The 16,064-nt window shown below is 42.5% G+C and overlaps 1 protein-coding gene and 1 long non-coding RNA gene across 2 annotated transcripts in view; both read right to left on the reverse strand.

Annotated features, from left to right (window-relative positions):
* The window catches only part of LOC115238631 (steroid receptor seven-up, isoforms B/C-like), a 79,190-nt gene extending 69,788 nt beyond the window's left edge, over window positions 1-9,402 (reverse strand). Inside the window, exon 1 of the mRNA XM_029812620.1 lies at window positions 9,108-9,402. Coding sequence (XP_029668480.1) covers window positions 9,108-9,402 — 295 coding nt within the window. The remainder of the gene's footprint in view (window positions 1-9,107) is intronic.
* A 1,436-nt stretch (window positions 9,403-10,838) lies between these two features.
* LOC115238618 lies at window positions 10,839-15,396 on the reverse strand. Its single transcript, XR_003884518.1, has 3 exons — window positions 15,024-15,396; window positions 13,935-14,399; window positions 10,839-12,439 (listed from the first exon to the last, which is right to left on the reverse strand). It is a non-coding gene; the product is annotated as an uncharacterized LOC115238618 (long non-coding RNA).
* Window positions 15,397-16,064: the final 668 nt, after the last annotated feature.

A 16,064-nucleotide genomic window follows, 5' to 3' on the forward strand; every position in this document is an offset into this window, starting at 1 on the left:
ATATAAATATTATATTAAATGTGAGTACGACTATTTTAACATATATTATATAACAACAGTAAACAAATGATATATAACAGTTTTATAATAAATATATAACAGCTATTACTTTAATTTTTTATTCTAATGTCGTATAACTGTTATAATATGTGTTTTCACACACAGAGGGTATGTCACACATTACATTCACAAATCAATATTTTTTAACTTATATAGGAATTATATAGAAATTTCAACAAGATTAGAATATCCGGGAGTGGAGATTAGGCTAATTAAGAGCTAACAATAAGAGTGCAGTAAACCATGCGTTTAGCCCAATTAGCCCAATCTCCATTCCCGGATATTCAATATCAGAGCCTTTTATTTCAAAATTAGAATAATCTGAATAAAATAAACAAATTTATACTTGGAGTCAGAAGAAAGCAGATCTTGCGCACACACACATACATGTATACAACTTTTTTTTTATTTAAGATATTTTAATCTTATGGAGATTTTTATATAATTATATTTGCATTTTCGGTGACGGCTTTTGCATGTATATCTTTGAGCCAATGTAGTTTGGCAGGTATACTTGGGGCTCTCTTGGCGCGCGATCCGAGTGCTTGGCATTTTACGAGGACGCTTCTCCGGAACCAGAGACCGGTAAGACCCTCCAAAATCTGACGCACGCGTTCCGAACAAGTCGAACTGGTCGCGAAGCGTTAACGCCTCCGGTCACGTCCGGGGCGTTGTTTCGGGCCGGCAAGATAATACCCGACGGGACATTTAACGCGGTCGAAGGTGCCGGCGAAGGGTTCGGCATTCATTGACGGTCAGTTGACCGACGACCAGTTTTTCCGACCGCGAGGACAACGCCCGGAGTGTCTTTCCCAGGGTCTCGGTATGCATACTCGTCCACGTGACCCTTCCAAGAAAGCCTCCTTCAAACACGTTGAGGAAAAAGATCGGACGCACGAGTGAAAGAGAAAGAGGGAATCGATAATCGTCAATCGAGGACGAGGACGGGAATGTAAAGGGAAAGATGCAAAAGAAAGATCGCCAACGCGAAGGGGACGCGAAGGGGACGCGAAGGGGTATCCGGTTTTGGAATCGGGCCGTTGCGTCCCGGACCAGACCGGACCAGACGGTCCTCGCGGGATCATTAATCAAAATATTTACGCGCAGGGACGTGCGAGCGTCCGGAGAGTCGTCCCGACACTCCGTCTTATCGATTATCCGATGTCACGTCTCGTATGTATTTTCGGTATTCAAAGGGTTCTATATACGGGTGCCCGTTAGTCCTGCACGCAGGGAGGAAGAGAAAAGGAGAGGAGGGGAAAGGGCGAAGGCAGAAGAAAGAAGTCCGCCTTGTCAGATGACGATCTCGACGCCGAGAGAGCGCACATCACGATCATCTAGTAATTTATATACCGGCGTGTAAACGTGCGTGCATTTTTCGTCAGTCCCTCCGCGACCTCAGGTCGTAGTGGGCCTTCCTTTCCCTTCCCCCTGTTCCACCATGTCTCTACGTCATTTTCGATTCCTCGATGAATGTACCGTGACGCTCGCACCGGTGAGGTTCCTCTCCGAATGCGTTGGCGCGCGGCCTTGCTCTCGGGACCTCGTAAAAGTCGTAATTTATCGCCGGTACGGCGTAATGACCCGGCCCCCCCTCATCGCTTTAATTATAGCTTATTCCCGTCATCCACGAAAGCGGCCGCGCGTCCGACCACCATTTCGCTCGTGCGAGTCAGATATCCCTGTTTCCCTGTCAATGGATTGATCTCTCGACGCTTTCCCGTCCGACACCCCCACGATTTTTCGAAATAGTAAATCAAATTGTAATTAAAACAGCTTATCTCTAAATGATATGTTCGAATAAATTAAATTTAACATACGTGTGTTGTATACGTACGGAGTTTTATATATATATCCAATTATATTATATACATATGATTTATTCATGTAAATTAAATTGATCCTATTGTTCCTATCATTATGATAGCAAGTAATAAAAATATGTAAAAATAACCGGTGACTCCAATTTCTTCCTATATTTATATGCATCGAATGACGTTTGCACCATTAATAATTTGTAATTCTTATATATAATTATATACTTAATAAACTTAATTATAAGATATATAACAGTTATCCACTATCAAGTTTTTCAAAATTTAATATTTTGCTCTTTTATCAATTTTATCAAAAACTATTAATATCTTTCCTATACATTCAAAAACATAAATCAGTAATCTAAAAAAATTATTCCATTAATATTTCAATGATAAGTGTTGCAAACAAAAATACTTTTATTTAGCAGCAAAATTCCATTCTTCCAATCATTCGCATTTTATCTACAGTACATTTATTTCTGCAGCACATCATTGCTTTATCGCTCCAATGGTCCTTCAGTCATTCGCTCTGGATGTCGTCGTCGCATCTGTTACTCGCAATATCTCGAGTGACTACTATTCCATTGTAGAACACATAACCGGTGTAACGCGTGCCGATCGACGCACACAGTGCTTACGCAATCAGCATGAGGCTGCGGAAAATGCATTTAACGAGTGAGCCTTCCGCGAGAAGTCGCGCTGGTAGCCGATTACTCGATCGCTCGTGATCGCGTCCTCATCGATGCATACCAGTGTCGTCCATTCGACGATTGGAAAGAAATCAGCGAAGAACACGCCGTCGATGCACCGTACACGCGCGCGTTCCGCATTGGACGTTCATTGGCATAATCGACCTGATTGTCGGCGATCACTTTATTACGTCGACGGGTTGATTTTGATGTCAAGCGATGTCAAACGGCCGCGAGTTATCGTCAATTTGCCCGGTCGATCGAGACGAGTCTCGAGGCAGGTTACGAGAACGAGAGAAATATCTCAAATTTTCACGTAGAGAATTTTCGAGAAAGTATTTCTTATAAAAGGACAAACAATTCTAATTTAAATATTAAATTCGATATTCCAAGTTTGGATAACGCGATTCTTGAAATGCGGATGTGAACTTCTCGACATCGGTCACCTCCGAGACGTTCCTCGATCCCGGCGCAATCAAACCCCTATTTCACGATGAAAGGGGAGGAAAAGTATGACAAGGGTACGTATAGTTGCGCGAGCGTTGCCTTCTACACGAGAGACGAGGGAGAGAATTCGCGGTGTTCCGGGCAATTAAGATTACCGCCGTACAGAAATTATCGCCGGATTAACCGTGTTATTACGGCACCGCTAATGCTACGGATAGGCGCGAGAGCCACGGCATGCCACGCTAGGCAGCCTCGCTTCGCCCCCGACAATGGTAAATATCGTTACCGCCGTTGTAATTGGTACACCAGGGAGAGAGTGACTCGCCGTTGTAACTCGAGCGCTCAATTAAGGATCCCGACTCTTAACCCGGCTCGGCTCGTTCCTCCTCGTTTCCACCGTGACGACTCTGCATCGACCGTATCGCGTTTAATCCGTCGCGGTATCACTACACACCGTTTCCCGTATTTCCCGTAAGCACTTGTTATCGTCTCGCCATCATCCGGACTCTTTTAAATAAGCACAGGTCACCTTCTTGCTTAAACGAAGGGTGAGAGAGATATAATCCTCGCCCTGTGAATTTTCTAATTTTTATTTTATTATATTTTTCGTACTATTGTCTTGTAAATGACTTGATTAAAGAATACGCTCTTGAAATCTGTCGCGTCAACTCTCACATTTTGTAATATATACTTCTATAATAAATTTAATCTTGTACATATTAATGATATATATACATGACGTATTATAGAATAAAAATTCATTATGAAATACGATTCAAAGAAAAATATCTTTTTTACCTAGTCTATATCGAAGAGAAAGACAAATATCCCGTAAAAGAACGAAAGATTCCTTTGGAAGGACGCGTTGGAGTTTACGAGGAGGTCGACGGATGCACGAAGACGATCGTCTCGCTCGAGGAATTCCGGCACAGCGCGTCGGGTGCATTGCAGGGCGAGTAATTAGAGAAGCTCGGGTTCATTAGGATATCTGGTCGTATCTTGGCGACAGTTTCCGCCACGCGACCGACGGCGGTAGCGCTCGGGGCGATTCAACGCGGATACAAGAGTCAGGCAAGTGCATTTATTTCAAAAATGTTGCGGTTTCACACATCAAACATTCTTTCTTAGAACAAAAAAAAAGATATAAAAAAATAAATAACAATAATGCTACACTTTTATGGCTGCAGACTAATTGTACGAGTAAACAATCAGTTGTTTTTTTTTAAGCAACATCATTAAAGATCTCATCTTTCTTGCTAAAAATAATTATTTTATGATTTAACTTTCGTCAAACATATTATATTATATGCTTTAATTATCAGATAAAAATACTAAAATAAAAATAAAAACTAACTAAAACTAGATAAAAATAAATACTAACAATAAATTAAGTTTTTAAATCAATATTTGTTTTATTATTAAAACAGTTATTTAACACGTCAAGAAGGCTCTTAGATTATTTCTCTCGTAAAAAATATGGTCAATTTATTATAAGCGCGCGCAGATTAATAGCCGGTGCTGCGACTAACTCGTTTATCGAATGAAGACGGCCGGTTCTTCCGACAGACCTACCCGTCAATTAACTCGCGCAGCGAGAACAAGCCCTTCGGGAGATGCGACGCGGTCGATCAGTTGCAGCATCGTGAATCCCCGCATTCGCGTACTTGGAGCGAGCGAGCGAGCAAGCGCGATGGTGGTCGACCGACATCTGGCCGACGTGGCCGGGGCAATTCGTGAAATTCGTCGTGCACAGATTACGCGCGGTTTAACCGCGCGCGAGCCGCCGGAAACGGTTTACACATTGTACACGGAAGCAATTATCGCGGTCGCATGCTGCAGCAACGCCGTGCGACGCTTTAATTGCCCGACAGCTTCGCCCATCTCTGCAACGGTTAGTTAAGGATTTTTCTAAATACCAAATAGCTCCATAAATTATAGAGCATATTGCCTGATAATGCGAGATGGTATGTAATAATTAATACAGTTATAGCACGAGGAAGAAAGAGGACATAGTTTCGTGTATTTTTGCTTTTAAACAAATTACACGTGTATTCTGCTTTGTCTCTTAAAATCACGATATATGTTTATCTGTTATATCTGCATTAAATCGTCAAGTATGTCGTAAATACAATATTACGAGGATATTTATGAGGATAAAGAGTATCAATTCTATAATTTGTAGATAAGAAAACATATCTCTTTTTTATTTCTGTAAGTAAAGTATATAATAATGTAATAAAAAGTAAAACGTATTAATAAATTTATTCCTAATGTATATATAGTTACAGAATATATATGTTAGCAATAAATTCATATAATCTCGTTATATTTTATATTTTATTACAGAATAACTAGTTTAAGAGTTTATGGAAACTACTACGATTGATTTCACAGCTTCTACTACGCATATGATTATTCTATATCTACTTATCACATAGATTACGAAACGGCAATGATTATTCTCGTTCGTATGTTATCTTGTTCGAATGCTCCTAGGCACTTTACGGACAATCTCAGGACTCATCCCGGTATAAAGTATATTTTTTCTATCTATCCAAATCGATCAGGATTCAACGTCGAGCAAATCCATTTATCCATCTGTCTATCCGTCTATCGTCTTCTCTCGCGCTTCAGTATCCCATGATTTCCGCGTCGTGTCCGCGCGTGTTACGTGCCAGATCCCACGCATGGTCTCGTCTCCGTCGAGGGCAATACACCGACGATAGTAAACCTAACGAGCTCTCAATAGCTTGATCCCCGCTGTCGGTTACCGCAAATAAGCTCAATCCTGCGGTAACGTCTACCGAGCGATGAATGCTAAACGCAGAAATGCGGAACCACTACGCAGCGAGAGGGATAATGTGCGGTGAATGGAAGAATGTTATGAGCTCGCATGAGGTATTCGTGTTGCTATACTTGTCGGCGACGGGCGATACGGTACCTTACGGGGATCACGAAAGCAGAACGTACCGTTTTAACGCCCGGTAAAAATAATTTCGACTACGAGAGAGCGGGAAGGATTATGTATTCTTTACTTTAATAGAAAGCATATATCGTCTAATTATCATCTGAGTCATAAGAATGATTGTTACAAAATTTATCTATATCAAAATGATTTACTTGAAATGTTTTAACGCGTGTGAAGAACAATATATGAATCTTAGATTATTTCAATATGAAAACACATTTATATCTACAATCGTTCGAAGATTTTGTAGTTGCAAAAAGGAAAAGAATCCATGATATATTTCACGTAAATTATTAATATAATTCATCGCAGATATAGCGATAATGATCTAATTTTTTCAAAACGTAGGATCGTAAAGAAGATTAATACATACATTAATAATTACATTTCGCATATATTTATAACTTCGTAATCACTACGAAAATTCTAATTGTAATAAAAGTGTCAACGAAATTTAAATGTCATCGGTGCGATAATATATCTCGACATCGCGCAAATTCGTTTTTTAATTTATGTAATTATTTTACGCGACGTTTACCACGCAAGTTTTTCAATTAATATTTTCAAGCAATTTCCAATTAATATTTTCGTGCATCCTATGGTAACTTCGACGGCAAGTCGAAAGTGTGCGAGAAGGTCAAAAAGGAGGAGGAACCGCAGATAGCCGTGTGTCATTAATCAAGGCCCTCGAAACGCACTAAATCACCCGCGAGATATAAATTACCGTTGGCAATCTGGTATCAATAAGGCGTAATTCGGGATAATAGGGCGTGCGAAGGAAGGTCAGGGTGAGAAGGGAGGGCAGGCAGCGCGGGAGGATATATAACTCCTGATTTCCGAGGGTGCTGTAGATTTCGATTAACCCGAGTCCGTCCGTCTGTCCGAGCCGAGTCGCGACATTTCTCTTCGTTACCCTCTTCTCGTCTCGATCCTTCGAACCTTCGATCCTTCGCCTTCGTATAAATGATTTAACGGACGGATGTGCACAGGGGCCAGCTGGTCGCCGTCGCAAATACGAAAGGGGCCAACCCGTAAGAAAGTGTCGAAATCACGAAAGTCAGAAGTATTCATCAACAGATTTCAAGATGAATCTTAATAATGATAAACATTCCCCCTCAGAATATATCAAAAAGAATCTTATATGACAATATCAATAAAAGTCGACGCACCGTTAACGGTTCTTTTTTATTAACGCTGTTAAGTTTCTTAACAGAGAGGCTGAATTTTATATTCATAAAATATTAACTCAAATTTTAATCCGCGAGGGGAGAAAAATTGTCGTTGCTACTTAAAGAATAAATAAATGTTTTCAACGAGATAGAATACAGTCTCATTAAAAAATATATAAATAGTATCATTACGTTAACTGCTCGGCACAACTTAATATTCGCTTCTATTCTCTAATTACAATTGTATATGCAGTTTTATTGGTAACTCGAAGGTCGAAAAACTTATCTCGAGCTGCGCGTAAAACAAGGAAAACCGCGAGTTGTGTAATATTCAAATCGACATTCAGATCGTCTGAGTCGTTTCCCGTATATCGACAGATCGCGAGATTCGTTGGCGTGATACAACACGCGGCGCGGCCGGCTAATTAGTTATCCTCGATACATCTGGCCGATGGATAATTAGCCGCTACGGTTTATACGCGCGATAACTCGCCGCTCGCTCGCTCGCGCGCACGTTCTCTCGACGACCCGCTGGGATTTGTTTCCGCCCGTGAAAACAATTTGTTTCTCATTCCATCGGAACCGAACCCCGTCATCATCGGCGCCAGAATGGGATAAACCCTTCCCTCTCGCGTCCGCTTCTCCCTTTCGGCGTCCGTCCTCGTTCATCCCGCTTCATTTCCTCGGCCCTATTACATCGTTATTAGGCTCGTAACAGACGTGTAAGCGTTCCGGGGAACACCCCACTGGGTTATTAATGGTGACTCTTTGTTTTTTCGTACTCTCCACGCCCGATGGCCACGATGTACTCTTCTTCTCCTCTTCCCTTTTTCTCTCTCCTTCTCCGTTCGCCTTCTTCTATCACGGCGCATATCTCTCTTTCTCTCTCTCTCTCTCTCGTTAATTCGAGATTTTGCAGTTTTCCCTCTCCCTTTCTCTATTTTTTTCTCTTTATTACCTTTCTACTTCCGTTCCTCCTCTCACGCATGTCTTGAATAAATTAATGTAAGCGGGCATTAAGGTAGATGTCGGGCTTTCTGATGCGAATGAGCTCTGCCTCGCGCGGTGACAAATTGGTGGCACAGGTAAAGGGATACCCTTCGCGCGCCCTACGATACCCACGGTAAAGAGAACAGTCGCCGAAAGGGCGTGCACGCGCTCTTCCACGTGGAAGAAAAAAAACGTCGCGAGAACCTCGACGGTAGAGATTTCGATGGTTGCCCTATCCTCGCAATGCGGCTGTTTTAGCGCGCGTGCTACCGTTCGTGTCGCTCATCTTGGAATCTCTCTCTCAGTTAAATCTCTTCGACGAGATGTCAAATTTCCGCTCTTAATCGCGAGTAAAACGCGGATTTATTCGCTTTTACAATTATCGCCTATACATTGTGTTTTTTCGCTTGATATTTTAGAATCGTTAGATTATTCTTTTCTTGTGAATTTTAAAATAGAAATATAATCTAGAAGAAGATAAATTATGTGTTTTAAACCAGAGTTAAATTGAATTATCGATGAAATTCAATCAGGATTTTTTTAAGCGAGAATATGTGCAATCGACAAATGAAAAGATCACAAGTGAATAGAATAAAACGGCAATACTAAATAACACGAGAAGAATCGGCTTAATTACATGAACGGTCACACATTAGCATAGTTTCAGTTTCGTGATCAATGGTAATAATGGATCAATCGTAATAATGGATTTACTTTTATCTTCCGACATTATATATCTTTTTTAACACATGCGAGTTTGAAACGAAATTCATTCACTTATTGTTTCGCGTCACGAAGCGTGAAATGTCATCGCGATTCGCTCAATTTTATACTCATTGACTACAGGCATCCACTTATCATCACACGAATGATCGATACAAACATTAAGACTGCGTTCGACAATTCCCGCGACAGTTTTACGCACTTTCTCAAAGGGAAAAGACCGTCATATGTAAACGGCACTCACCTTCGCAAGTAAACTGTCCGTAATGCTTGCCGCTGCTCTTGTCCCCGCAGACGACGCACTCGATGTTCGGCGATTTGTCCGTTTGCGAGCTGCCGGATTGCGAGCTGTTGGCCTGGCTGCCGGGGGTGGTGCTGGGTGGCAGGGGATCCCTCGAGGTCAGGACCGAACCGGCGGGCACCAAGCAGGTGATATCCTCCGGCGTGGCCGAGGGCGTGAGATGCGCGGGCGGCATCGGCGGCGGCGGGCCTACCTGAACCCGTGAGGCCCAGGAGGGCGGCGGCGCGACCAACGCCATCGAGGCGGTGGTGCCGCGCGCCGGGAACCCCAGCTCCAACGTGGTGGTGAACTCGGGGTGGTGGTGTCCGGCTGGCACCCGGCCAGGGAACAACGTCGCCGTCGCGGCCGGGTAAACCACCCCGGCAGTCGCCAGGGCGTCCGCGCCTACTGTCCCGCCTCGAACCACCCTGCCGGTTTCCTGCCCGTGACCTGCGACCGACGACGACGGGGCCGGCTGTTTCCGGGTCGGCTCGACACTTCCGACCAGAATCGTCCGATTAATTCCTCGAGTTGGATTTAGCTCGGTCCGAAAAGATGCGAAATCCTGGTACAGTCAATGTCCTCGACAATTTATTCGTTAATTATTCTGATATTGCCGTTTATAAGTTTATAAGTTACTTCATTCACTTCTTCCTGTCCTGAATATATCTGTAGATGTGCGCGCATAATCGCGAAATAAATCGTACGGGAGATGTCCGACACTTATCATACTTCTAGAGAAACACGGCTAGATCGACGTAACATTCTTCAATTATTATTGGGATGCAATTATACCGCAGATATTTGAAGATATCAAAGTTACTACTTCAATGCACTATGATTTTTCCAAATAGTATTCTCGATCACTTCCGTTTTGATTCTTTAAATCTTCAATTAGATAATTCTTTGAAATCTACAGAGATCGAAGGTATGTCCAATCTTTCGAATTCCTCGAAAATATTCTAAGTAACGATTTCGTAGCTCCAATCAACCTCGTTATCGCTCACAAATTGTTGGCGCGGTAACAACCACGGTATCATATCGCGAAAACTTTTGGTAAACGCGCGTAAATTGGCGATCGCGAACGATACAATAGCATCAAATAGTAACAATTTCGGTCACACTCGGTCATGCACTCGGAGGCACTTCACTTTTCCACGTGCACGTCGCGATTTCCCGAGGCGAAAGGTCTCGCGTTAAAGACACCGACATCCACACCGACACTGATCGGTCTATCCCAGCATCAACTCTTCGAACATCAAGGCGACAACACACGATTAATTGAGAAGGGTGGGAGACACAGGTAAGTCCCAACAACCCAGAAAATTTGGAGTGGCCGCGTCCTCTGGAGCACCGCTTGATGTTTCGCGCTCTGGCGCGTATCAGAGTATACGCCAAAGATCACTCTCGTCCGCGTGCGTGCTTGCCTGCGTGCCTGCGTGCGTGCGTGCGTACATACGTACGTGCGCGTATGTAATCGATATAACGTGTATGTCCTTAGCGACACTTGCGTTTGCGCGCGAATCTCGTGTATACGTCCGCTCGTTCGCGTGCGCGTGTACTTCTCGCGAATGCGTGTTGCGCGATGGTATGCGTGATGGTGTCGTCCCTCCGTCGCGCGCTCGCAGCGCCGGGCAGCAGCAGCAACAGCAGCGGCGGCGGCGACAGCGGCGGCGGCGGCAGCAGCAACGGCAGCAGCAACGGCAGCAGGAGCAGCAGAGCGGCGGCCCGTGCTGTAGTAGTAGTAGTAGGAGGAGAAGGAGAAGAAGAAGAAGAGAGGTGATACTCGACTACCGCCTCGATACGACTATTCTTGGGGCCGACCAGAGACCGACTGCCGACTAAGGCGACCCCTGACACCGACCTGGGTCTCCCACCATCGCAAACCCGCGAGGGTTTCTCGCGGGTTCCGCCAGTTTCCATGGCTACCGAAGGTGGGGTCGAGTCCCGGGCGCGCCCCGGTCGGCCTCTCATTGGCTACGGGTTTGCCCTACCCTGGTTGAACAGCACGCGTTGCCCGACCGAGTAGTTCCGTACCCACTTTGACTCCTCGATCTAGTCGTCGCTTCTCCCTTCTTCTCTCGATCCCGCGCTCGCGAAATGAGCGAGTCTCCCTCCTTCGCTTGAGGTCGTCTCGCTCACCGCACCGACGCCTCGCATCGCTCTCCATCTATCTATCCGTCTGCCGTCAGTCTATTCGTCCTCTACTCTCCTTCTCTTTCGCCCTTCCTTCCTCACCCCTTTCACCGTCTCTCTTTTTCTTCCTGTACGCGAACTCGACGAACAAGCGGTCCGCAGTTCTCCTTATCGCGTTCTCTCGTCCCCTCCTTCTCCCTCGTATCCCACCACCACTCTCCTCGTGATCTCTTCTCTCGTGGACCGAGCTCTCCAGATTCTTCAACCTGCTGATCATATTACTACGCTTTTTATCAAACCGACCGCGAGCGCTACCACGAATCGTCATCGCCGTCTCTAAGCGCCTGTCGAGCAACTTCGTCTTCTCGGGAAGGGGCGTATTCGATTCACTAGACTCAACCTTGAACTCGTTTTGATCTCGCGATTTCTATCACTTTTTGTTTCAACTTAATTCATCTGCGTCTTATTTCCGTTTATCGTTGCTCCAATCGTTGTTCACATAAATATCGCTGCAGTGCAAATGACAAGTTTAATGTAACTACTAGCAGCTTTTCCATTTTTTGATATACATTTTTCTTCATTTTTTTCACAAAAAAGGGTATTTTTTCCACACCATCATAAAATTGCTTTGTGAAAATCCGTTATTAGCTGGCTGGTAGACGACGAGCGACGATCTATAGACAAGCGATTAACATTTCATCCGAATCTTCGGGCGTCTCTTCTGCTTTTCTTCTCTGAAAAAAGGAGCCAGGTGGAAGGAACGCGGCCGTCCACCCTGTCGGTGTCAGAAGCAGCCAAGGGAAGAGAGGTCAGAGCGAGAGGGCGGCAGCCAATGAGGACGTGGAGTCAAGTGGGGCGCGAAAAATGGGCCGGCCCGCCTTCCATCCACCCCCGGAGGCTAAGGGTGAGGGTAAGGGTGCGCGGAGTAGGGCTAGAGAGGGCTCCGAAGGCAGCCGGGGCATCGAGGTAGGGTCAGTCGGGTCGCAGCCCTGCGCCCCTACAGCCTCGCTCTTGTCATGCTCTTTGCTCTCTTCTCGGATCTCGCTCGCACTTCCACGCTCTATCTCGCTTCCTTCCGTTCCATCGTCTTCCTCCTGCAATGCGTCGTCTGTACATAGTTTCTCCGAGCCGCCCGGGTCCGATATCCTCCACGTTCAAATCTTGTTTTTCAACTTTATCGTTTTTTATATGTTTCATATATAGAAAATATCGATTTAATGATACATATAATTTGGTGATCGTTAAATTCGCGATTATTCTCTCTCTCTCTCTTTGCCTAATAAATTAGCGCATTCAACTATAATATTTTCTTCTTTTTCTCATATCGGCATAAACTTATTTCATTTTAAACGCGTGTGAAAACATGTGTTGAAGTTAAAAAAAAAAAAAAAAATTCACATTACATCATCAATTATCTTATCCCGCATTCCCTTGCCAATAAATTCCGTCGTCAACATTCTTATCGCGCAGCCGTTCCATGTCGTTTTCTGCGCCGTAATCGAACCAAAGTGGGCGCGTAAGACGATCTTCTCGCCAAGAAATCGAAAGAGGAGACATCTTCGACGCGTGATTCGAGCGCGAGGTATTTGCCCTTTCAATCCACCGCCGGAAAGCAACTATTCTTTTTCTCTACGGGCTGCGTGCACGCAAATAGCGAACGATGAATAGTCGATTGGCCAGACGAGCGAAAAACGAGAGACGAGAGTACGAGGGACTCGAAGATCGGAGCGAGTCGTTGGCACTTGCGCGCTCTTGAACCAAACTCAATAAATGCGACCTCAGACTGTCGTCGACGTTGTCGAGGGTCAAATTTAGGCTGCGACCGCATCAAATTTCGCGCACTGACGTTCCAACTAACGTCATCGCCTCTATTATTTTCTTCAACATTTTAGGATTTTATTTTATCGATGGAAAAACAATATCGCGCGTTTTGTGTTGCTGTGTATTTGTGCTACTAGAGAATTAAAATACGAAAAGAATGCAAAATCTTTTCCTCTTTTCTTATTTATCCTATTGTTATCGTATTTTTCTTACATTTTTCATATTTTTTTCAATATTTGCAAGCAATATTATATATATTGCATATTAAAAAAGAAATTTCATCTCTGTCGTCTTGCCAAAAATTTATGATAAATTGAGCTGTGCTTGTTTATATAATACAAAACATGTTATCTTATCTCTCCTCCCCATTCTTAGAATTATTAATTTTAAGATCATTATTATATGCTATTTTGTCTCATTTCAAGTCTTCGATTAATACTTATTTATTACACAGTACATATCAAGCAAATAAATTTTTAACATATTGTACAGATTGCAATACCGAGATGTGTGTGTGATGAGTTTGAAATTTTAAAGTTTATTATTTCGTTTTTATCAAATCAAATCATCTCTTTCTTTTAAGTAATAATTATTCATATATTCGCGATCGCACGACTCGTCCGTATCATATGTACCCGTCTTTAAAAAACCTCGGATCCGGTAACGAGACGAAGAGCATTCAAAAATCTCAAATCGCTCGAGGCATTAACCACCGTCAGTGACGGGAGCGTCCCGTGGTGAACCCAGGAACGACCTGCGGTGTAACCGCAGCCCCCGCAACCGCCGCCGGGGGTTGAGCGAGCGTGCATAATAGTTATAGGAAGGGGTACGTACGCGGTGTGGTCGTCGTGAGTATACGTCGATAGGGTGGAAGTCCTGATGATGAGTCGAGGGCGAAGAGGAGAGGCAGGGGCGCCGCGTACAAGTGCATATCGCTGAAGGGGTGCCCGAACAATGCGCTCATTCAATGCGCTCTAGATATGATTACCGGAAACCATCCCGTAATTACTTTTTGTACATCGAAAACGCACGAGGCCCTTCGTCTCCCTCCTTCCTTCAAAAGTCATCCCCTCTGCCGTTTCTATCGTCTGCCCCCCTTCTCCCTTTTTCCGTTTCCATCGCTGTCCCGGCGCTCCTTGAATCACGCAACGACCTTTTTCCACCCTCTCCGTCGTGCTTTTAACCGGGCCTGAGCTCGCCCGTTGACTCGCCGTTCTCAAGACGATTTATCGAAATTGTCACACTTCGCGGTGCACTTCGCGCCACGTGACGCTTTTGCGGAATACTTGTGGTATTCGTCTACAATCCGAAAAATCCGAAGAGAAATTGAATTTTATAATAATACGCGTTTTTTTTCTTTTATTATTGCAATATTGTTTAATTAAAAAAGTTGTTATTGTATTATCAGTTAATTTACAAAATAACAAAGTAATTATCTAAAATAATCGTGTTCCTATTTTTTATGTATTTTGAAGATAATATTGATATAAAAATTTATATCTAAATAAAATTATATAGAATTATTTCTATTTCTCTTTCCTGAATATTCAAGTTTTCAAGATACATAATTTCTGCAATAATGGCCGTTCAACATCTTATAAATTCGAGAAAAATGCGTCTTATGATTTTCTTCATTCTTTAAAAATAATATATTACATTCACATTAATGTATATATTTATAAATGCGATAATAATATATTCATATTTGCACTAACTCTCTTCGATAAATACGCAATCTCAGCGATGACAGCTGACCATGACCAATGTAAGCACGGTGAAAGAATCAATCGATATGGCGGAAAGGGGCAATGACATTTCATATATTCGGATATCGACTTAATATGTCTTTCTTAAGAGTAGAAAAAAATGAGCAATTAATCTCGAATAATGAATGATAAATTAAATTAGTTATAAATTGCACACCTGAAAATTGCTCCGCAGTCGCTCGATGTCTCTCTGGGGCTTCTTTTCCACTTTATGTTTTATCCTTTACTGCTTCGTCTTTGCACATAATAATGACACTCATCACTCGCGTAATTAATATCGATCGTTTCGACACACTTATGAATTAATAGCTAATTATAATAAAGAATTTCTCAAGGTATAATCCGATGATATACGGAGCTTCAACTTTCCCATTCGAGTTTCGCCGTACGACTGAAGGCAGGTTGAACGCAAATATCAACATTGTATTGTACGCAGGGAAGGCCAAATACCTACGAGTGACAACAATTCGATGTAAACATTAGTACGCTATACGCCCCAAGCACCAAGGCCGCATACCAACCGATTTGTTATTGTCTCGAAAAATGTATTTAACATATGTATTATAATATAAATTCCGCGCTGAATATTTGTGTGTGCATATATGTAGTTTATCCAAATTTTACGCTGAATAAATGATCGATTATCGTCGCATATAAAATTTAACGTTTATATAAAGAAGAAAATTTATTCATTTTCATTAAAAAAGTATTTACGTAAATTAATTTAGTATTATTATTGGATATCAAATTTTTATTTTTCAAGAGAAATAAAACTCATATGACGTTGATAGATGAAGAATTTTTTTTATTTTAATAGAACAATATAATGAAATTTACTTGCAAAAAATGTGACAATATATATATTTTTTTTCCTTGATTTATTAAAATCACGTAAATTTCTCTCGGGACATAAAAGTTTAAGAGAAAAATAATTATGAAATTATGAAATTATCATCTTACAAATGTGAAGATAAATTTTATTCTTCAATTTTAAATTAACGTTAAATTCATTAGTTGTATAATCTTTTATATTTTTATTAGTCTTAGTAACAGAGAGACTCTTTTTGTTGATAAAGAAATAATCTTCCGCGAAAATATGGCATCTGCAACCTTATCTGTACCAAGTTATCTGTCCTCGTTTTTCTAAGTAAATATCCAATCAAAATTCTAACATCTCTTTTGCATATATATATATATA

This window comes from Formica exsecta, unplaced genomic scaffold, assembly GCF_003651465.1.
Source record: "Formica exsecta isolate Colony F162 unplaced genomic scaffold, ASM365146v1 scaffold352, whole genome shotgun sequence".
In the NCBI taxonomy this organism is placed as follows: domain Eukaryota; kingdom Metazoa; phylum Arthropoda; class Insecta; order Hymenoptera; family Formicidae; genus Formica; species Formica exsecta.